The 22640-nt window shown below is 46.5% G+C and overlaps 1 protein-coding gene across 1 annotated transcript; it reads left to right on the forward strand.

Moving 5' to 3' along the window:
* The first annotated feature begins 1351 nt into the window (after positions 1 to 1351).
* On the forward strand, positions 1352 to 3583 carry LOC133832584 (uncharacterized). The gene has a single exon (XM_062262907.1). It carries the CDS (start codon positions 1352 to 1354, stop codon positions 3581 to 3583), a length of 2232 nt encoding a protein of 743 aa, XP_062118891.1.
* Positions 3584 to 22640: the final 19057 nt, after the last annotated feature.

Raw genomic sequence — 22640 nt, forward strand, 5'->3', positions numbered from 1 at the left:
GTTGACTGTGGGGTTTATGTTTTAAAGTATATGGAAGCTTTAGAAGATGGCGATGGTACAGTTTATTAATATTTATTTATGTATGATTGTGTAACAATTTAATTTTTGTGATAGCTGAGGTCAAGGAGATTTTGTTTTAGTTTGATGCAGTTAGTGAATGATACCCTTTTGGCAATGAGATAGTTCTTAATGAGTTGAATAGCTGTATGGAAGAAGTAATAAGGGAAAGTGAGGATCATTTTGAGGCTGATTTTGGGTGTGTTAGTGGGGCGATTGGAATTTATACGTCGCAGGAGGTTCTAGAACCTGAATCTCTTGGTAGACCAGTGAAAGAGAAACCCGACAAACGATACTCAACAAAGAAGGCAAATAGCTCAAACATGATAGCATCCATTTCATCTAGGACTAGAAGTGCTACTAAATATTGCATAGCCCGCAAGCTGGACATTTAGTGAATTAGCGTTATTGGCGCTGTTGTTTTCTTTTGAATCCGTTAACGTGTTTTTGTGGTAGGACTAGAAGTTCTACTAAATTTTGCTTGGTAGTTGTCCTGTGTTTATTTTTTGATCCGTGACTAGGGAGTGTCAGGATTAATGCTCTAAACATGTAAACACATTTTATTGATTTAAATAAAAATGCAATTTTATTATATTTGAATGCTATAATTATTGTTTGAATTAATTATATAATAATATCAAGAAAATTTCTTATTCATTCGTGAGAATATGATATTGTATTAGTACGAGAGAATTAAGATAATAAAATAGTCAGTAATATTGTTGGGCCCAAAATGTTGGGCCCAAAAACACTTGTCTCATTTATCAAATATTCAAAACGGAGCGTTTTGACAAAGAGAGGTTCCGAAGGCAGAAGCTGTGGGTCAGAGGCTATCCGCGCCTCTGACCCCTGAGCGAGACATTTTTAAAGTCGGTATTTTTGGAGGGAAATTTAGTTATTCTCCTTCCCCCTTTTCAGGGTTTACTTGAACCAACTAACTGCTCTGTATATTTCATCCTATAAATATGAGATTTTGGGGAGGAGAAAGGGATCGAACTTTGAACTGACTTAAGCATCGGAGTGTCTTTCTTGCAGGTGATCCCGATGAGTCAAAGGCAGATTTCATCACCGGAGAAGAAGCAAGTTACCAAACGTCGTCGGGTTTTTATTTCCAGATATAGAAAGACAAATTGTTGCCCCAACAATTGGCGCCGTCTGTGGGAAACGATAAACATATCGGCCTTAGCCACGTCGTCGAACCAAGAAATCAAGATCCACTACGAACCCAGAAATCATGCCACCAAAAGGCAACGGGGTTTTGGGCCCAGTCGCACAAAGCGTCCCTCCGACGGACATGAGCGACCAGATCGAAAGAATGTGTCGTCTATTGGAAGCGAGCCAGCAGCGGTCCGACGAGGAAATCAAGACATTAACCGAAGCCCAAGCTAGGCTCGAAGCCGAGATTGCTGAGCTGCGCAGGTCCGCTGACACGACTCGCAACACCCAAGCCCACGAGAATCTTGATTCTAACAGATCTGACGTTCTAGTCGACCGTGTTAATTCCCCACATCAAAACATGAACCCAGGTAATGGGCGATCCCAAGGCATCCCACCATCCTCCGGGGCCGAAGAGCGACAAGCCCCAACCTCTGACACGCATGGGCGGGCAGAAGCAGAGCCCACGGGACCCGTCCAGCTAGTAGCCGAAGTTCGGCCCCAACACACCACACCTCAAGTCGCACACGATTCTCCCTCTGAAGGTCGCGTTCCCTCGATCCGTTTCTTGGACAGCTGGAAAGAAGACATGATGAGGGAAATGATGCAGAAGTTCTCAGATGGGCGATCCGCCTACGCCACCGAACATATGGATCTAGTATCAAGAACCACTGAGAAATCGCCTTTCTCGGAATGGATTCAGAATGAGCCAAAGCCTTGGGACTTCGTCATCCCTTCCCTGCCTGCGTTCAATGGAAAGGGAGACCCACTAAACCACCTATTTCAATTCCAACAAAAGATGGCATTAGAAGCTAATAACGAAGCCATACAATGCAAAGTCTTTTCCACGACTTTCTCCGGGCTGGCTCTGTTATGGTTCCGACAATTAAAGCCAGGGTCACTCAACAGTTTTAGTGATCTCCGACGGTCCTTCTTACAGCAGTACAGCGCAAACCGAGAGGCGCCCAGAACAATGGCCGATCTCTATCAAATTGAACAAGGGGAGAATGAACATCCAAAAGCATACTTACAGCGTTTCATTGACCTCGTACATCAAATCCACGACGTCGACCCACTCACCGCGGCAAATCTTTTCGTCAAAAGCTTGCAGGTGGGGTCGCTCTTGCATGAGAATCTCACTATGACACCACCATACGACATGGCAGATGTGCAGACCCGAGCCGAGGGCGTCTTCAGGGTATTAGAATTTCGAGAGCGCGCACAGAAGAAGACTGCACTCATCTCTTCTCCCCCAACAAATAATCCTCCACCACCTGCCAGGGATGACAAGAGGAAGCGGAACCAAACAGATCATACGAAGGAAGGAAAAAGGCCAAGACAGGATCGACAGCCATCACGATACCCATCCTTCGAATACACCGTCCCGCAAGAAGTCATTTATGAAGAAAATAAAGACAGGCCTATCTGGCGAGAGCCCTACAAAATTACCACTCCATCTGACAGAAGGGATAAAAGCAGATATTGTCTCTTCCACAAAGATCACGGTCATACGATCGCTGAATGCCACAATTTGAACAATCAGATCCAAGCCCTCATGAGGAGTGGACGGCTTACCCAATACATCAAGGAGACAGGCAGACTAGGCGCCTCGCGGCAGAACCCAGCTTCTGCCCTCGCTCCGCAGGCGTTAGACCCCGTACACACAGCCTCTGACAGCACTCGGGAGCCTCTTAAGCAAGTCCCTATGATCCACGGGATCGTAGAGCCCACTGATAATCAAGAACACACAACTAAAATCCATAAAAGGATGGAAGAACGAGTGAAGCGATACAAATCATTAGGCCACGTGGTCAATCTCGTCACTTCAGAAAACAGAAGCTTCCCAGCCTCTGCTATCACCTTCACTGATGATGACCTGAAGGGCGTCCACCTGCCTCATGATGATCCACTCGTCATTTCCTTACAAGTTGACCACTGCCAGCTGGGCAGAGTTCTGATCGATGGGGGCAGTGGGGTCGACATCCTCTTCTGGGAAGCCTTCCAGAAGATGGGGCTGGAGGAGAATCAGATCCGACCCTCCACCATGCCCATTTTGGGATTCAATAGCCAAAGAGTCTATCCAAAGGGCGTCATTCAGTTAATTGTGGTAGCTGCAGAACGCGCCCTGCCAGTAGACTTCCTCATTATAGACTCCACCACAAGCTACAACGCCATCATGGGGAGAAGTTGGATCCACCGGATGCAGGGGGTAGTCTCAACTCTACATCAGGTGATGCGGTGTCAATCACTCAACGGGCGATACACCATCGACATCAAAGGCTGCCAGAAACAGGCCAAAAAGTGCTTCCTTACCTTAAAAGAAATAAATAGCTCTGCCTCTGCCTCCCATGACAACTCTCCTGACAAATAGCAATTACAGCAGGACCTACCAGTGTGCCTAAAGGGAATCAATCTAGAAGAAGACCAAGAAAAACCCCAAGTTACACTAGATACCTTAGAACAAGTGGGTCTAGACGACGCTGACCCTTCTAAAATGGTCCTGGTAAGTACCAAGCTCTCTGAAGATGAGAGGCAGACCCTCGTACGATTTCTCAAAACCAGAATGAGAACTTTTGCATGGACTCCACATGACATGCCCAGAATAGATCCTTCTGTCATGAGCCACAGCTTGGATATCTCCAACAACTTCCCACCCGTCAAACAGAAGCAGAGGAGGTTCGCTCCAGAGGTGAATCAAGTCATACAAGAGGAGGTCCAACGGCTCCTGAGCACAGGGGCAATCGAAGAATGTTTATACCCCAGCTGGCTTGCCAACCCCGTCGTGGTCCCAAAGAAGAATGGGAAAAAGAGAGTATGCATAGACTACACAAATCTAAACAAAGCGTGTCCCAAAGATAGCTACCCTCTACCAAAGATCGATCAGATGATAGACGCCACGGCAGGATATGAAAGGATGAGCTTCCTTGACGCCTACTCTGGATACAATCAGATCCCCATGAAATCAGAGGATCGGATTCATACGGCTTTCATAACAAAAGATGGTTTATATTGCTACAAAGTTATGCCCTTCGGTCTAAAGAATGCAGGCACGACATACCAGAGGCGGATGCACAAGCTGTTTTCCTCATTACTTGGGAGAAATATGGAGGTTTATATTGACGATATGGTCATCAAGTCCAAACAAAGCTCTTCACATATAGACGACTTGACTGAATGTTTTGACATCCTTGATGCTTATAAAATGAAATTAAACCCCTCAAAATGTGTCTTTGGGGTGTCCTCTGGACAGTTCTTGGGATATGTCGTCAGTCAGAGGGGCATCGAGGCGAATCCAACCCAGATTACGTCCCTCTCAGAAGTTAAAGAGCCCCAAACCATCCGTGACATACAGGCTCTGACCGGAAAAATAGTAGCGTTAAGTCGATTCATATCACGAATGTCTGACCGTTGCCAACCTTTCTTACAATGCATAAAGAAATCTACCAACACCACCTGGGGACCAGAGCAGCAAAAAGCATTGGAAGAGCTGAAGACTTATTTGAGCTCTCCTCCTATATTGAGCTCTCCCATTGCTAATGAAGATTTATTCTTATATTTGTCTGTCTCACAATTCGCTGTAAGTTCTGTTCTCTTTCGAGAAGAAGCCAATCGTCAGAGGCCAGTGTTCTACTGCAGCAAGATGCTGTTAGACGCTGAAACCCGATACAGTATGATGGAAAATTGGCACTCGCACTCCTCACAGCCAAAAAGAAGTTGCGACAATACTTTGAAAGCCACACCATCATCGTATATACGGACTATCCATTAAAGTAGGTACTAAGTAAGCCCGACCTTTCTGGAAGGTTATCTAAATGGGCCATTGAGCTAGGGACATACGATATACAGTTTTCGCCACGAAAAGCTAAAAAAGGGCAGGTACTCGCTGACTTCCTGGTTGAAATTCAGTCATTCACTCCTGACGCCCTGCCAGAATTATTAGAATCAGAAGATCAATGGCTGTGGACGATGTACACTGATGGAGCATCCAATTCCCAAGGGGCTGGTATTGGCGTCGTATTAGAAGCTCCCTCAGGCCTCAAAATCGAAGAAGCCATCCGTTTAGAGCAATCCACAACGAATAATGAAGCAGAGTATGAGGCACTAATCTATGGTTTGGAACTCGCACGAGAAATGGGAATCCAACGTCTAAACGTCAGAGGCGACTCGCAGCTTATGATAGAGCAAGTGGCTGGAAATTTCGATACCAAAGCACCCCATCTGGCTAGCCTTCTACAGAAGGTAACTAACTTACGATCGTATTTTCGCCAGTTTGAACTCATACAAGTACCCAGGGAGCAAAATCAGAAGGCTGACGCCCTTGCCAAATTAGCTTCTGCGGGAGGATGCACACGCCAGTACTCCATATCCATAAGCCGATCAAGCAAAGATATGGAAGTCTATTCCACCTCATCAGAATCTGAATGCTGGATAGATCTGATCATAAAGTACTTGACCACCTCCGAGCTCCCACCTAATCCGAAAGATGCAAAGCTTCTGCGCCTTCGGGCGCAACGCTATTCCATGATCCATGGGACGTTGTACCGAAAATCCTTCAACAACCCATACCTACGGTGTTTGCGCCCATCAGAAGCTAAACAATTATTAGAGGAAATACATGAAGGGACATGTGGCAATCACACAGGGGGGCGGAGCTTGGCACACAAGGCACTTACAGCAGGGTATTACTGGCCATACATGATGACAGAAGCGCGGGATTATGCCAAAAAGTGCGACAAATGCCAACGATTTGCACCCACCATCCATCAACCTGCTCAAACCCTACACTCCATCGTTGCACCTTGGCCTTTCGCAAAATGGGGTATGGATGTAGTAGGTGAACTACCTAAGGCTACTGGTGGAAAACGGTATGCTCTTGTAGCCACTGATTACTTCACGAAATGGGTTGTGGCAGAGGCGTACGTCACGGTCAGCAAAACAGACACTATGTCCTTCATCTGGAAGCATATTATATGTCACTTTGGAATACCCTGGGAGATAGTCGTGGACAATGGAACTCCGTTCCAAAATGCAAAGGTACAAGAACTATGCGACATGTACAAGATCAAGCTAAGCTTCGCCTCTGTCACTTACCCGCAGGGCAATGGTCAAGCAGAGGCTTCCAACAAAGTCATCTTTGCCAACATTAAGAAGAATTTGGAAGACAAAAAAGGAGCGTGGGTAGAAGAGTTACCGAAAGTATTATGGGCTTATAGGACAACAAAAAGATCCTCCACGGGGGGATCTCCCTACGCCATGGTATATGGAACAGAGGCCGTCATCCCAACAGAAGTCGGTCTACCTACACTTCGGACGGAGATCGCATCTGACCCAACAACAAACAACATTCAATTGCTGCACAACCTAGACCTTCTAGAAGAAGCACGTACAATGGCACAATTGCGACAAGAGAATTATCAAAAGGTTGCAGAACGCTACTACAACAAAAGGGTCCACTCACGCACATTTCGAGAAGGTGATTGGGTTCTGCGTAAGGTCACAGGCAACAAGAAGAAGCTAGAGCCTAACTGGGAAGGGCCTTTCCAAATCATTAAAGTACTAGGCAAAGGGTCTTACGCTCTAAAGAATGTACGAAGTGGGAAAATTGTACCCCGTACTTGGAATTCAATGTCTTTGAAGCAATATTATTGCTAATAGTTGTACTATGCAATCCAAAAGTAATACAGCAACTTTCCATTTTTTCACATTCTTTTAAATTTCTCTTGTGTATTCAATTCCTTGGCATTATTATCAACCATATTTCACTAAGTCAGACACGTGACAATTAACTTTTTACTCAAAAGGGTTCCTCAATTATATCCTCACCTAACTTTGTAACATTGTTCACGTGTACTCAAAAACCACCTACCACAATGGCTATAAGTAAACAATCATCTAATGTTTGAAATTGCCAACATCCCCTAGCAATACACCGTATGTCTCTAATCTCAAAACATACACCTACACTTCAATAAACGAAAAGCAATGATAAAATATAGCGAGGTTCACACCCCGCACGTTGGAACCAGGCTGAAACTCAACAGTTCATGGCAATAAGGTCACTACACACAGTTTGCGTACAAGATCCTACAGCTTCTGCGTGCACGTTTCACTGGATTTTATACCGCATTCTAATCTGACTTGACTAAGCTCACAGGGAGCTACGGCCAGCCATTTTGCAGTCTAATCTTCCCTGACTACGCTGATCTGGCCGTCCAACGGAGGTGCACTGCAAACCCTACCCTCTTACCCGCATAAGAGGAGCACCTCCTGCTGTCTAATCTGCCCTGACTATCACAGCAGAACCATCTGCTGTCATGCTTCGGATTCCTCACCGATGTACACCAACTGGTTTGGCAATCCAAGGCTGGGAGGAACTTTTCCTGCAGTCGCACCCATATCCTGCACAATGGGTGCCTCTGACAGGATGCGCAGCAACCCAAACGACCCCCCACCACACTACACTGTATGGGTGCATTGGAAAGATACCTGCCTAACAACCTTGACCTCTTTGCATCTGCTTCGATGCCCTGCTCTACGCTTTGTCCTCTGCGTTTGGTCTGGATCACATCAACCCCTCTGAACCAATGGGAAAGTTTCCATCCCCAGGGGCTGGACCAGTCCCAAACAAGACCACTACAACAACTCCATATGCGTAAGAAGGACCGCCACCCAGCACTAATGGCAACATCGAAGGAGTATGACACACTTATCACTACAACTTAAATTGGCAGATGCTAAGTGTGGGCACACATATTTGCTCAATTCCTTTCTCAATAAACAAAAACGAATATTTGTACAGAAACTTAAACTGACAAATGCTAAGCATGGAATCAGAAGGCAATGTATACTAAAAAATAGCAATAAATCAGAATTTGTTATTTATAAGTTATGTTACATTAATGGTAATATTCACTCCTGATTCCATAATTGCTCTATTTTCTTGCCCATAATTAATCCCACTCAATACGACGCCAATACTCTGCCATCGCACTCTCTAGCTTCGGATGGCCTAACCCATAACGTTCACATGATATGTAGTACGGGATGCCACTTCTGATAAGCTCTTCCATAGCCCACGTTGAGTAAAGCCACTGTGGGTTGTCAAAGATTCTCCTCAAAAAGGAAACCTTCATCCACTCACGGTGCTTACCTGCAACGACAATGTTGTCAGCTCCAACCCATCACCAAAACACAAAGATGGATCAATCACACAACACTTAACTGGGCATCCTCTCCCACCATCTGTATAATCTTTATCTTTCGCTGTACTTCGCACGCAAAGGCCTAAAGGGTCTATGAAGCCTCTGATCCGAGTGCACCATACGACATACACCTGTCATCACGCCTTCAATTAAGTCCTAAATAACAACAAACCCATACAGCACACACACCAAGACGACCAACAGGAAACAAAGTTCTACTTGTATTGATAATTTGCTCTATTACAATCAACTACAAACTGGCGGCCTGAAGAGCCCAAAGAATGTATATACAGAAGTTAATTCAAAAGCAAAACGTGACAAAAGTTAAAAAAAAAAAACAAAAGTGTGTCGTTCATTCTACGGCACCTCTTTCACCCTCTGGCTTGCCATCTGCTACAGACGCGGATCCTGATGCCTTCTGATCAGAAGCCATATTGGCAACAATATCTTCAACAGCTTCCCCGTTGGCATTATACATCGACCCCAGCACATCGCCCCTCAGCTTCAACTTCTCCAGATGACATGGCGGATAAGAAATCTGCAAATCCCCAAGCTCATTCAAATATTTGTCGACGTCATACTCTCCTATTTTTACATCAACACTCTTACAATACATCTCCAGTTTTGCCCATTTCTCCTCTGGGGTCTGCTTCTTATTACGTAATGCCAAATCCAGATACTTGGTAGTATCTACCTCAGCCACTCTCACAAGCTTGCATTCGGTGATCTCCCTATCTCGAATACGCTGCCTAGTGGCTTCAACAGCTGCCTCTGCTGCCCTCTGCAAAAACAAAAACATTACAGAATCAACACACGTGTTTTATGGGCCCATTAATTTTCTAATGCATCAGTAACAAAAGAAGAATCACATACCTCTTCTGCTTCTTTCAACTTTTTTCCTAAAAGGAGTTCAGCCTCCAACTTCCGCTTCTTGGCATCCGCTGCGCTGGCCTCAAGACTGTTTACCCTTCGCTCCAGCTCTTTTTTCTCTTTGTCTAAGGTCTCCTTATCAGTCTGCAACGACACAATATCTTCTTCAAGGTTGTTCATCATACTGCTAAGCTTCTCCATGCGGGCTTCATGCTGAATGCAGAATTGGCTTTTCTCCATCCACTTATTGGTCATATCCACCAAGTCAGCTTTCAGTTTGTCTCGCTCTACTTCAAGCCCAACAGTGCTTACCAACTTCTCCTCCGTGGCAGCCACCCTCTTTTTTGCCTCTGCCAACTCTTTTTCTAACCTCTTGATGGCCTCCACAAGCACGTCCCGATTCGCCTCGGCCATCTTTCTCCCTGACCGCTCCTCTTCTAATTTCGCCATCTGCTCCGCCAGTTTGGCTCCATTCTGCATAGCTGCCGCATATTCTCGCCTTGCATTTCATACATAGCTCTGTGAAAAATCAATTATGCCCATTACAAATAAAATTACACACACATATCATGAAATATAAAAAGAGCCTAATTTTTTAACCAACTTACCATCCAGATATGGTCTGATACTTGCTACAACAAATCACCTTGACCGCTCAAGGATCCAATTGCTTTCGTGGGTAGATGGGGTCTGCTTATGCGTAGCATTTCCTCCATAACTTCGGTAGACGCAGAGGGGCCATATTCCGACATTACTCCTATTCTGTCACTTGCTTCTCCCCCTGCAGATGCAGCCGTAGAAGCAACGGGGGCAACTGGCTTCTCACCTTCTGCTAACGTCGATACCATAATGCTATCAGACGCCAACGCAACAGTCCCCGCGCCAGAAGAATATGTCTTCAAAGAGCGTACAAGCAAGCTATCATCCTCACCCAAATCACCGGGGAGGTACACTGGCGTCTGCACGACAGAAGACGTGAGCTGCTCCAAGAAAGCGCTAGGAGATTCAAAAGTGTTAGTACCCTTCGAGGTCACAGCAATGACATCTCCTGGACGAGACTCAGAAGCGGCAGGCGGTAATGAAGAAACGTCAACACCAAGACTGTCAACACCTGTCGCTTTGACAACCCCTGATTCTTGGCACCCAGGGATTGTTTTAGACTCAATGGCCTTACTTGCTTCAACTGCCAGAGGAGTGGTATCCGCGGCCTCAAAACCATCTCCGAAGGCATCCTCTAGAAGCTTGTTTTTACGAGAGGCAGAGGAAGGGCGTCTCCCCTCTGAGCCACGTTTATGGCCAACGGCAGACCTTTCAGCCAAATCAGAAGCAGAGGTCAATGCCTCTGATGGCTTCGCACAGACAGCAGGCGACTTCACCTCCGACGGTAAGCCATCCTGCACTCCGTCTCCAGTCGCCACTCCTGATAATTTGGACGGAGAAGAGGAAACGTCCTCTACATGTGCCATCCCTTTTGAGCCTGCTGCCAAGGAAGACCTAATTGCAGGTGAAGCAGAAGATGCCCCAGGTAAATGCCCAACAGGGGCAAATCCCCGTGGCTTCTTGCACAACGAGTGGGCCTGACCTGTTGGTAATTTTCCTGGGGAAAGTTTGGGGATTGCGAAAGCAGATCCTTGAGTAGTGGGAGCAGAACCTTTTGGGATCCGAAGCTTCGACGAAATGCACTTCCCGTCGTCCGAATCTTCGGAAGAGGACTCCTTACGCTCCTTTCTTTTTCCCAAGACGTCTGTAGGCAAAGGCACTTGCTGAAAAGGCTTAATTTGCAGAGCGTCAGAAGGCGTGGATGACCGCCCTTGGATGCGAGAAGACCTGTGCGATAAGCCGGACTTGTCAGGGGAAGACTCTGCAGCCAGGCCAGAACCCTCCTTCTTTTTGCCCTCTGGGACACCTTGACGTTTGGTGCACGCAGCGAAGGTTTCAGAACACGCCCTTTCGAACTCAGCCTTCGTTAGTGACAGAGTTGAAGGAGTAGGAGGAGATTTCTTCAGGAAAGCCCCCAGCTGCTTCGCGCATGCTGCGGTAATCTTGCCTAGGGTCATGTCACCCTTCTGTGATCTAACCCGCACAGCTCCAGGGTCGACTCGATCCACGAAACAAATCCAAGTCATAATCTGCATACAGTAGGAATTCAATACACCCCTGATACTAATGGCATTCTCCTTAGATTCATGAAGAAGCCCCTTCTCTGTCAGCTTGCTCTGTCGCTTAGAACTCATGCTGACCTGAGGCCAAGAAAAATCTGATACAAAGAACCGAAGCAGCAGTACAGAAAGTTATACTAGTGGACAATCATCTAGATATGATTAATTCACATTAAAATTAATGAGAAACAGAATGAAAAACATGACTCACCTTTTATAAACACCCTAGCCAGAGGAAAAATTTCCTGAGGCACGAACTCAGGATACCACACTCCTCCAACAGCGAAGAAATATTTATCCCAATTTCGATGGGAGCTATCGAAGTCGGTGAAGATTTTCCGATCCTTTTTGGGAGAAAGGTAGAAAGTTTTCCAAGGTTTACCCTCTATCACCTTGTTCGTAGACTTGGTGAAGCACACGTAAATGTCGTTCGATTGAATATTGACATTCCTAAGGCTCCCTATCATCTGAGCCCCGACTATAGACTGAATGGCATTTGGGAGAAATTGCGAAATGTGAGCCCCGGAGTTTGAAATTATCTGAACAAGCAGAGCTGGGAGAGGGAAGCGGAGCCATTCGATGTGTCTCAAGCTCATGACTATCTCGGTAGGCTTCACTATGTCCTTAAATCGCCATTCTCGAAGCTCGGCCTCCGAGAGCATCCTCACCGTGACATTGTCTGGAATGTCGAACGATTTACGCATGCGTTCGAACGCATTTTTGTATCCATCACGATCCGTAGGGTCGGGAGATGAATGAGAAGACATTATCACACTGAATGAGACGATTGTCGAAGGTTTGGGCTGAAGGAAATCTCTAGGGTTTCTTCGGAGCTTCTCTCTGGAAGTTGGAGCAAAGTTTGAAAATTCGAATGGAAATTATTTTGAAACAGAAACTACTTAAATGAAAGGTAAAATTTTGAACCGAACGTTTTACTCGGTAACTGTGTTTGCATTAAGTGTAACTTGCCAGGTAATCAAATAATCATGTACCTATGGATTACCTCGGTTTACGGAGAATGACGGCTCTAGGCGAACCTTTTCGTGTTGAAGAGTCAGCCCAAGATTCTAACAGATTAACATTCCACGCCTGTCCGAAGCTTGGGGCAGGGGGCATCTGTTGGGCCCAAAATGTTCGGCCCAAAAATACTTGCCTCATTTATCAAATATTCAAAACAGAGCATTTTGAAAAAGAGAGGTTCCGAAGGCAGAAGCTGTGGGTCAGAGGCTATCCGCGCCTCTGACCCCTGAGCGAGACATTTTTAAAGTCGGTATTTTTGGAGGGAAATTTAGTTATTCTCCTTCCCCCTTTTCAGGGTTTACTTGAACCAACTAACTGCTCTGTATATTTCATCCTATAAATATGAGATTTTGGGGAGGAGAAAGGGATCGAACTTTGAACTGACTTAAGCATCGGAGTGTCTTTCTTGCAGGTGATCCCGACGAGTCAAAGGCAGATTTCATCACCGGAGAAGAAGCAAGTTACAGAACGTCGTCGGGTTTTTATTTCCAGATATAGAAAGACAAATTGTTGCCCCAACAAACATATTATAGTAAGGAATCTTTAATGAATGGTTACTAGTGCGGTTTAGTAAACATACTAGATGTAAGCGATCTAGATTAAGATTACTGATATGGATAGACATCTTAGTAAAAGTATTGTATATAATAAATATTATATATGACAGGACCGATGTGAATTAATTATCTTTATAAACTTACCGTTTGACATAAATATTTAATTCTTATCATAACAGATGATTATTTGTAGATCAATCTAAATCTTAAGTATTATTGAACTCTTGTTTATGTTTATTGGATCTTTTGATTCACTCGTTAAGAATTCTTAATATAATGAGACTAATGACTTTTGTTTTGGAGATTCAATATCATGAATGACCAGGAACATGATTTACAATAATGAAATCCATACTTTCCTAATATATCGAATATTATTTCCCTTAAGGGTTAATTCTGGAACTAAATAGTTGTTGAGCTCAAATCTATAATTTGAATATAGATTAATTATTCGCTAGTGAATTAATGATAATTAAAGATCAAGAGGTAATTAGAAGGGTAAAACGGTAATCTTAGCCAACTCTAATTAACGAACCAATAAATGGAGGGCATAACTACATTTATTGATTATATCAATGGACTACAGGAGAAAACTCTGTAAATATAATTCTATAAATACTTAAAGGGCAATTCTATATTTATATTGGAGTAATCATAGAATTAATAAATAAGATTTTTTTAGGGTAAAATAGTTACAATGCAAAACAAACCAAACTAAGGAAAGGGCCAATTTTCGCAAAGATCAAAGTAGCCACAGAGGGAACACCCCCCAATCCAGAAAGCAGATGCTTTTGATCTCAAAGCAAACTTAGCAATACAATGTGCAACATTATTAGTAGATCTATTGTTGAATAAGAAACCTTGGAAACCATCCACCTTAGCCTTAGAGATGTTGTCTTTTATCATTGTATCAAGGTTCCCATGAGGTTTAGAAATCCCATTTAGCATACTAATAGCCGAAACACAGTCAGAGGAGATGGTGAAGTTGACAAGAGCCAAAGTTTTAGCCATACAAAGACCCAAATTAATAGCCATAATCTCAGCTGTAGTGGGCAAGATATTTCTGTCAATAAACATACCTTCATACTTGACAACAATACCATTATGGTCACGAATAGTAGCTCCAAAACTGTAGCACCGCTTTCCCTCATCAATGGAATCATCAACATTGATTTTAAAACAACCATGATTTAGGGGTTTCCATTTCTCTTTTTCCCTGACCTTTTGGGGTCCCTTCTTCCTCTTAGCTTGATTGAAGTCATGAAGATAATCCGCAGCTCACTGAAGGAGAGCCTATGGTTTTGGACTAAAATTCTCCACCACTTTAGAGTTCCTACAGTACCATGCCTACCAAGCCAAAGTGATGAAAAGCTCAAAGTGGTCTCTGTTCACACTTGTCGCCACCTTATTAAGAAAGGAAATAGGGTTCTTCTTGCAGGCCATCTTGATACATTCATTGCACCCACTATTTTTCCATATTCTTTTAGCCTTGGGGCAGCTCCATATAGCATGTAACCAGTCTTCTCTCTTGCTGAAATGACACCTCCTGCAACTATCAATTTCAGAAATTTTCAGACAAAAAAGAACACTTAGTAGAATTCCATCTATGGCATAGTTTCTAGACAAAGTGTTTGATTTTATTTTGTACACTCAAACTCCACACGATTTTCCACCACTTTTCTGTCTATCTCATGTCTGAACCTTTGACATATTCTCTCTCAGTCAATGCTAATCTATAACCACTACTCACTGAGTACTCTCCATTCTTTGTGAAGTGCCAAATAATCTTATCGTTGTGGTCTAAAGAACCCACAAGGATGCTTTTAATAATTCTATCTTCATCATCATTGAAGTTCCAGTCAATGAAATCAGAATCCCACTAACCATTGTTCAGTCTCTGTTGATGCTCATAATCCCGTCAAGGGAAAGTATGAGGCCGAGGCAAGGCCCTTAGGCCACCATCGTCTCGGGAAGTCATCGCGCCATCACAACACGAGTCTGGGTTCGTTTCTCGTGGAGTCGATGCCAAGTGGCCCACGTTGGCAAGGCATAGATGCCAAGGCTCAGTAGCCTCGCGAGGCCCGTCTCACCCATGGCCTCGCCCATGCCCTCGGCCCCATGGCCTCGCCCATGGCCTCGCCCATGGCCTTGCCCATGGCCTTGCCCATGGCCTCGCCCATGGCCTTGCCCTCGTCCATGGCCTCACCCCATGGCCTCGCCCCATGGCCTCGCCCATGGCCTCACCCATGGCCTCGCCCCATGGCCTCGCCCCATGGCCTCACCCATGGCCTCATCCATGGCCTCTCCCATGGCCTCGGCCCCATGGCTTCGCCCATGGCCTAGTCCATGGCCTTGCCCCATGGCCTCGGCCCCATGGCCTCGCCCATGGCCTCGCCCATGGCCTCGCCCATGGCCTCGCCCATGGCCTCGCCCCATGGCCTCGCCCATGGCCTCGCCCCATGGCCTCGCCCATGGCCTCGCCCATGGCCTCGCCCATGGCCTCGCCCATGGCCTCGCCCATGGCCTCGCCCATGGCCTCGCCCATGGCCTCGCCCATGGCCTCGCCCATGGCCTCGTCCATGGCCTCGCCCATGGCCTCGTCCATGGCCTCGCCCATGGCCTCGCCCCATGGCCTTGGAGGTGAGAATACTCATAAGGGGGAAGGTACGCGCATGAATATGGAATGTACCTACAAACCTAAAGAAGTCAGAGTGCGGATATAGTACCCCTACCAGACAAGTAGTGGGAACGCCAGGAGTGGGTATGCAAGGATGGGAGTTGTGGTCCGTACGTCTACGGCCATAGGTCAGAGCCGACACCACTAACTCCTGCGCCACTACGCCTGCCACCACGCATCAGACATGGGTACAGACAAGTAGTGGAGACATCCTCCTGACACCTGCTCCTGTACGGGATGTACGACCACAACCTCTAAAGCCACTCCCCTGACACAGTACATATGTACCACTTGGTCCCCTGGACCACTATGTACCTAAGGCCATTAGAGCCTACTATAAAATGAACTCTAAGACCACCTGAAAGGGGGTTGGAAATTTTACTGTAGCAGAGGTTTGAGTGTGAATGAAAGACTGAACTCTCCATTATTATTCTATCATTGTTCTTGAGTTATTGTTCAAGTTTTTAAAGCTTTCCGATTAATGATCTTGATTTGATAATTTTTCCAACTTAACTTCGTTGACGAGTTCTCACCGTCAACAGTTTGGCGCCGTCTGTGGGAACGTTAGTTTCAAACTACTGTTCCACCATTGTTTCCGACAAGAAGAAGATTCCAAGACGCTCGAAGCGACTGAGGGAGACGCAGGAGGTAGAAGTTCACCTGAACGGAGTCTAGCTGAAGGCCTCCATGAAGGACGCTCCTCCACCCAGAGATGTGGAGCCCCCGAAAGACCCTGAGGTTCACGGAGGTGATAGGGTGGCCTCATCGCCAGCCGCTCCACCTGGAGGGAGTCCTCCAAGAGTACCATCGGTAAACGCTGATGAGTTCTTTCCTCCAAAACCGCCGCAGGCACCGAACTCCGGCCGGAAAGACCCGGGCCCTTCTGCCCGTAGGCATGACAAGCACCCCCGGGTCCACTCCGTGAGCTCAAGTTCGAAATCTTGGTTTTACGAAGAGGAGATACGTGAGCTCCACCGCAAGAACCAAAGATTAGAAACCACCTTAGAAAACATGGGAGAGGTCCTTAACGGCCTGCTGTAGGGTAAGTCCAGCGTAACCTTGCCTAAGAGGAAGGAGAAGGGCAAGGATGGGGTGGAGACCACTGTACCGGTAGATGATGGGAGAACCCGGTATTCAACTAGTAACACCCCCCGCGCGAAGCAACGCGATCACCCCGAACCGCCTAAGCAGGCCCCGAAGCCAGTGCCGAAGACCAACGCTGCCCCTCGCCATGAGGATGAGGTCACCTCCAAAAAAGCACCCTCAGACTTGCGGGAGGAGCTCAATAAGAAGAGGGCGGGCAAAGGGACCACACCCCCTGTGGTGCCTCGAGAAGGCAAGGGAAAGGCGGATCTCAGCCCGTCCTCTTTAAGGGACACTCTCAGCAAGAGGAGGCAGGACCTAGACACGGAGATGAGGAGCTTGCGGAGCAAGATCGTCACCGCGTCAGGCGGCCAGGCCTTTGAGGAAGACTTCGACCATGAGTCGCCCTTTGTGAGAGAAATTCAGGCAATCCGACTCCCTGCCAATTTTAAGGAGCCCAATATGACCCCTTACGAAGGGAACACGGATCCGAAATACCACCTGGATGCGTTTAATGATCTGATGAAACTGAGGGGGATCGGAAGTGGTGCCAGGTGCCATTGCTTCGCTGTTACTCTGAAAGGACCCGCCTACAAATGGTTCAAGAGACTAAGGCCGGGGTCCATCAGGTCCTGGCAGCAGTTTTCTGACGAATTCCTCCAGCAACACCATGCCGTGCGAGACTACACGATGCCTGGTACCAGCCTGGCTAACGTGAATCAAGGGGAGAATGAAAGCCTGAAGAGCTACATTCATCAGCTCAATATGGAGGCCGCAAAAGTGGGAAGCCTAACGCGCCGAGAGTTAAAAATGGCCATTACCGCTGGAGTGCTCCCAGGAAGCAAGTTGCGGGACAACATGTTGAAGAGGGAAGTCACCGACTTAGATGACTTCTATGAGAGAGCGTAGAAGTACATCCGTGTGGAAGATGGCCATGCAAACCTAAAGGCGGGGAAGGAGGAGCCCCACGCGAAGCCCCCAAATAACGACGGATCGAATGTAGCGAAGAAGAAAAGAACGTACGATGGGCCAAGAGATGACCAGCAGAGGAAAACCAAACGAGGGGGTGATCATAGGCCAACGGCTTATACTTACTATACGAACCTCACGGACAGTAGGGAGCATATTTACATCACCAACGAGGATCGAGTGCCCTTCAAAAAGCCCCCACCAATGAGGAAGGATCGGTCCAAAAGGGACCCCAGTAGATACTGCCAATACCACAAGGACATCGGACACACCACGGCAGAGTGTATCCATCTGAAGGAGGAAATTGAGGAGCTTATCCGCCGGGGGCACTTGAGCCGCTATGTCAGGAGAGAAAGGCAAAGGCTGGAGGGCGAGCCCACAGCACCCCAGGCACAAGAGCGAGCCCCAGAAATACAGGGGGAGGTCTGCACCATTTTTGGAGGTCCAGGATTTGGGGGAGACTCTAGGAAGGGGCGAGATAGATATGCAAGAGAGGCTCGGCGAAGTCCGCCTCCCTGCGTCATGAGTTTAGAACAACGACCCCCGAAGAGTTTCAAGGGGGAAAACGACTCGATAACGTTCACTGAGGAGGACGCACGGGGGGTGCACTTTCCCCACAATGATCCGCTGGTGTTGACAGTTCAATTGGCAAATATGCGTGTGCATCGAGTCCTAGTGGACAACGGGAGCTCGGTGGACATCCTATACCGCCCTGCTTTGGAAAAGATGGGACTGGGCATTCGTCACCTGAAGCCCTGCCAGTCGTCCCTATACAGATTCATAGGGGACTCAGTGCAACCCCTTGGAATGATCGAATTGACACTTACCATGGGGGAGCATCCCCGGCAGACTACAGTCATGTCTAACTTTGTTGTAGTAGATTGTGCATCAGCATTCAACGCGGTATTGGGGAGACCCTCCCTGAGAGAATTGAAAGCCATAACTTCAATATATCACTTGGTTGTCAAGTTCCCGACTCCAGGAGGGGTCGCAAGTATGAAGGGAGAACAGAAGGAGACGAGGGAGTGTTAAAACACCTCACTCCGCACGCCTGCAAAACCGCGTGAGCCAATGGCCATGGTGGTACATGAGGCGCTATGTATGCCCACGGGGGGCCGCAGGAGCTGGACCCTCGGGTCGTGGATGAGTCAAGAGCAGAACCAGTAGAAGAAGTAGAGGAGGTTACGGTGACGGAGGAACCCCTAAGGAAATTGAAGATAGGGAGAAGCCTACAAGGTGACGTGAAGGAGGAGTTGATGAAATTTTTGAAAGATAATCTAGACGTGTTTGCATGGAGTCATGAGGACATGGTGGGCATAGACCCCAGTGTGATGTGCCACCACCTGAACATCTCCCCAGAAGCAAGGCCCGTCCGGCAAAAGAGGCGGGCGCTAGACCCATCAAGATACGCAGCATTAAAGGAGGAGGTTGACAAGTTGAAGGCCAACGGGTTCATCCGTGAGTCTTTCTACCCTGTGTGGGTATCGAACCCAGTACTCGTGCCGAAGCCGAATGGGAAGTGGAGAACTTGCGTCAATTTCACGAACTCGAATAAAGCTTGTCCTAAGGACAGCTTCCCACTTCCCAGAATAGATCAGCTAGTAGATGCGACAGCAGGACATGAGTTACTAAGTTTCATGGACGCCTACTCAGGATACAACCAAATCCCAATGAACCCAGCAGATGAGGAGCACACGTCATTCATTACAGACAAAGGGCTCTACTGTTACATGGTGATGCCCTTCGGGCTCAAAAACGCAGGAGCCACCTATCAGAGGCTGGTGAATAAAATGTTCTCCAATCAGATAGGAAGGAATATGGAGGTGTATGTGGATGACATGTTGGTGAAGACCGAATGTAACGACCCAAATCCGCTAATAAGGCTTAAGGGCCTTGATTAGCGTGCCAGGAGGGCATGATGGGATTTATGTGTGTTTTTTTTATGAATTAAATGCATGGTTATGATTTAAAGCATGTTATATGACTATTTGTTTATCTGAGATGCATGACTATGTATATTAGTATGCATGTAGGCCCGGATCGCGTTAGTAGGGCATAACTGTAATTTTGGCCATGTTGGGCATAACTGTATTGATATGTGTTGATTGTTGGGACCACAGTGGTATGTGGGTGTATCTGTGATTTGTGACTCGAGGCGATCCCAGTGAGCAGGCTAGCGGAAAGTCATGACGGGAATTTATACCCGGCTCGGGGCGAGCCTGGGGGTATGAACAAGAATTCAGTGATTAGTTTGAGATTTATTTTGATGATGGGGGATACTTATTTGGTGGTTTATCAGGTGTTGGAAGGTAGCGGGAAAATATTAGAGACACTTGAGGATTAGCGGGAATTGGGTAAAATGACTAAAATGGCCCTATTTGGACAAAAGGATTTAGAATTAATAGGAAGGGCATTTTGGTCATTTGGCTTTTAGAGATTGATTTATGAGGCTTTACACTTAGTGGGATTTATAGAGAGTGTTGGCTGTGGAGAGAAAGAAAGAAAAGAAAGAAAAAGGAAAGAAAGAAAAGAGGGAAAACAGAGGGGTTTTCACAAGGGTCGGTTTGTGCATTTTTGCACCATTTCGCTCCATTTTTCTTGGAGCAAAGCTTAGTGGAGAGCAATGGTAGGCTGTGCATCAAGGATCTTGGGTTAGACTTGAAGATTTGGCAAGAACACATCAACTTTTGAGGTAAGTTTTAGAGATTTCAGTTTTAAGGGTTTTTGATGGTTTGAGCTGTGTTTTGAGCTGAGTTGATGGGAATTTTAGGGAATTTCTGGGCAAGCTTTGATTATGAACAAGCTAAGGAGGCCTAGGGTTGAATCAAGGTCGAAATTTGCATCAATGGTAAAATTCTAAGCCTTTAACTTTGTTGTTGACTGAATTTTTGAGTTTAGGGTTGATCATGGTAGATTTTGAGATTTGGGATAAATGTTCTTGGGATTTGAGGATTTGGGAGGCTTGGGATGAATGGAGAGTGTTCATAAGCTTGATTTTGAGTTTGGTAAAGATTTGGGGAAGTTTGGTTTGAGATTGGTTGAAAGAAATCGCAGAAATGCGATTTTGGGTTTTCTGGGCTGCAACTAGCGCTACAGCGCTAGTCAGTGGGCGCTGTAGCGCTAGCCCCTGTTCTGGGGAGGTGAGTTCTGCTTGTAGCGCTACAGCGCCCTCTTTAGAGCGCTGTAGCGCTGCACTGTTCACAGAGGTGAATTTTTGGGTTTTTGATGAGGGATTTTGACCTAGGGTTCGGGGCTCGATTCCGCCACTTTGTTTTGGGGATCTAGGACTTCCCGGGGGGCTCGGGATTGGTCCCGAGGCTAGGTTTTCAGACTTGGGGTTCGGTGTTGACTTTGACCTATGATTGTGCTTAGGTGTACGCTAAGGCTCGAGTGGGATCGTGCTCAAGGAGTCAGGTGATCTAAGCTATTGATTGGACAGGTAAGAAAACTATAACACCCGTAGGATAGGGCATGGGCCCATAGTGTGATTGCGGGGCACGGCCCTATATTGCATGTTGCATGATGAGATGATTGCCGGGCATGGCCCTATATTGCATTACATGTTAGGGTGCAGATTTAAATAAATTGGCATTTGGTTGAATGTTGCTTGATTTATGCTATATATGATTATAATGAAATGAACGGCAAGGGCCGAGAGCGGCGTAGGCCGGGTGCGGCAGCGGGGCCGGAAGTAACACTTAGCACATGGGATGCTATAGTCAGGGCAGGGCCCGGTGGATACATGTGTTATCCTTACGGTGAGAACCGATACCCCAGGCTCGGTAAGGCTCCTGGGGCGGCATGGCCGTGTTTGCTTAGTCTAATGGTTGACTTGTTTATCTGTGGACTATCTGATATGATTAACTGTATATTTGCATATGTTATGTTCTGCATGAGTTTTCTTGCTGGGCTTCGGCTCACGGGTGCTCTGTGTTGCAGGTAAGGGCAATGACTGAGTCAACCAACCATGAGTACGGAGAGCGTGAAGCGACGCGTACATGTTTGGCCTGCCCGACTGCTTTGGTTGGGGGTTTGTTTGAAAATGGCTGTAATAATCTATGATTTTTAGAACTGATCAACTGTAAACTTATTTCAAGATGTAAATAGTTTTCAAACCTTATTTTGGGATCCCAATTGTTTAATACTAGAAGTTTTTATTAAGTCAACGCACTTTCAACGATTACAGCCTTAACTTTTTATTAGACACACTTTTGTTTCAAAAACCTCGATTAGCGAGTTCATTGCACTGTTTTGTCTTAAAACTCACTTAGTAACGGCTCTAAGGAAGTAGGGCGTTACACCGAAGAAGCAGCAGAGCTCAACAGAGACCTTGGTGAGATGTTTGACACGCTCAGGAAATACCGGATGAAGTTGAACCCAGTCAAGTGCACCTTCGGGGTATCCTCAGGAAAATTCTTGGGCTTCATGGTCAATTCCAGAGGCATCGAGGCCAACCCTGACAAGATAAAAGCACTCATAGAGATGAGCTCGCCAAAGAATAAGAAGGAGGTGCAGTGCCTAACAGGAAGGGTGGCGGCCCTTAATAGGTTTATCTCAAGGTCCACCGACAAGTGCCTCCCATTCTTTGACATCCTCAAAGGGAGCAAAAAGTTCGCTTGGGATGAAAGATGTGAGGAAGCATTTGTCAAGCTGAAAGAGCACCTGGGGAAGCCACCCCTGTTGGCAAAGCCAGAGAAGGGCGAGAAGCTGTACCTGTACTTGGCAGTGTCTGAGCATGCCATCAGCGCAGCCCTGGTTAAGGGAGAGAAGAAGCAGCAACAACCCGTATACTATATCAGCAAGCGTTTGGTGGACGCGGAAAACCGGTATCCAGAAATCGAAAAACTGGCCTATGCGCTAGTGGTGGCTTCGAGGAAGTTGAGGCCTTACT

Source organism: Humulus lupulus, chromosome 4, assembly GCF_963169125.1.
Source record: "Humulus lupulus chromosome 4, drHumLupu1.1, whole genome shotgun sequence".
Taxonomy (NCBI): domain Eukaryota; kingdom Viridiplantae; phylum Streptophyta; class Magnoliopsida; order Rosales; family Cannabaceae; genus Humulus; species Humulus lupulus.

What these genes read in the sequence shown, in the direction of transcription:
- LOC133832584 (XM_062262907.1), top strand. Translation starts at nt 1,352, where the DNA reads ATGAGCGACCAGATCGAAAGAATGTGTCGTCTATTGGAAGCGAGCCAG.